Source organism: Otolemur garnettii, unplaced genomic scaffold (genome assembly GCF_000181295.1).
Source record: "Otolemur garnettii isolate 467f Iridium unplaced genomic scaffold, OtoGar3 scaffold01180, whole genome shotgun sequence".
Taxonomy (NCBI): Eukaryota; Metazoa; Chordata; class Mammalia; order Primates; family Galagidae; genus Otolemur; species Otolemur garnettii.
In genome coordinates, this window is record NW_003853575.1 from 4,379 (window position 1) to 6,068 (window position 1,690).

The window sequence follows — 1,690 nt, forward strand, 5'->3', positions numbered from 1 at the left end:
GGGCGTTGTGGCGGGCACCTGTGGTCCCAGCTACTTGGGAGGCGGAGGCAGGAGACTCGCTTGAGCCCAGGAGTTGGAGGTTGCTGTGAGCTGTAACGCCAAGGCACTCTACCCAGGGGGACAGCTTGAGGCTCTGTCTCAAAAAAAAAAAAAAAAGAAATGGATGTGATACTTTCCACTCACCTCAGTTGTTGTGAGAACGAGACTGAACATTGCATTTGAAGAGTCTACCTGGAAGCTGGTACCCAGGAGGAACTCAATGTTTGTGCTCTTCCCTTCTTTGGAAGCCCCAGAGGCCTCCACATTCACGTAACTTCATCGCTACTTTCTGGAGCTGTGGGGTGTCCCCATCATTTGCTCTGTCACTTATGTCCCCATTAATGTCCACTGAACATGGAGCACCTGCTTCCAGGCCACACTCCCTGCTGACACCTCACTCAGGAAGCCAAACAACCCTGCTAGTCAAGGACTGACTTTCAGACAGACTCAGCCAAACTGTCAGAGCTCACATAGCCAGGCAGTGGTCCCAGAGCTGAGATCTGACTCCAAACTTGAGCTTATCCTGCTCAGCACCACCTACGACTCCCAGGGAGGCAGAGCGGCAGTTGGCCGCCTGGAACATGAGCCTTAAACATGAGGGAAGCCATGCTGGAGGGGGTGGGGCTTCTTGGGAGGATCAGCCACAGCTGTAGGAACTGAGTAGGCCTGTGCCTGTCCCCCTGCCCCAGGATATACCCCTTGAAATGACAGCCACCATCATAGATGAATACATAGACAGAGACTCAGATGCACTAGCCAAACGCCATGGCTTCCAAGAATTGATGGCGGACATATTGATCACCTTCCAGACCTTTAATTTCTCAAGAAACCTCCGAGGTAAGCCTATCCCTGGCCACTTTCCATTCTGACCTCGTAGCTGGGTCGTCACAGAGGGTATGGCTTCTGTTGGGTCAGTTTCCCCTCATTTCTTGTGCCCCCCACACACCCTGCTGCTCCCTCAATTCTGCTTTCTCTGGGATTTAGCATCATAGCAATGAGAAGTGTGTCTGTCAGGGCACTTTGCTTAGGAGAAAACTGAGGTTCAGAGAGGTGCAGTGACTTGCCAGAGGTCACGCAGCACAGCCCATCACTAATTCTCAGGATTCCATTCAATCGACTGGGGAGTTCCTCCTCTTTGAGTGCTTCTCCTGGGATAAAAGTCTTGTTTCTGGGTGGCACCCGTAGCTCAGTGGATAGGCGCCAACCACGTACACCAAGGCTGGTGGTTCAAACCCAGCCCAAGCCTGCTAAACAACAATGACTACCTCAACAACAACAAAAATAATAATCATAAATAAATAAAAATGGCCGGGTGTTGTGGCGGGCACCTATAATCCCAGCTACTTGGATGCAGAGGCAAGAGAATCGCTTGAGCCCAAGAGCTTGAGGTTGCTGTGAGCTGTGATGCCACCACACTCTACCCAGGGCGACAGCTTGAGTCTCTGTCTCAAAATAAATAAATGAATAATAAGAAAAATAAAAAGAAATCTTGTTTTTTCTGAGCCTGGTGGCAAGATACCTCATCCCTGCTGCCTCAGTTTCCTCCTTTGAGAAATGGAGATAATAATAGAATCTAAGCCATGGGGTTGTTATGAGGATGAAATAAATGATGACACAAAGCACACGGCACATGCTTGACACCTAGCAAGTG

At 50.0% G+C, this 1,690-nt stretch overlaps 1 protein-coding gene across 1 annotated transcript in view; it reads left to right on the forward strand.

Annotated features, from left to right (window-relative positions):
- Positions 1-876, forward strand: part of LOC105888431 (carboxylesterase 3-like) — a gene marked incomplete at its 3' end in the record, with an annotated part of 5,248 nt that extends 4,372 nt beyond the window's left edge. The window contains exon 4 of the mRNA XM_012814052.1: positions 729-876. Coding sequence (XP_012669506.1) covers positions 729-876 — 148 coding nt within the window. The remainder of the gene's footprint in view (positions 1-728) is intronic.
- Positions 877-1,690: the final 814 nt, after the last annotated feature.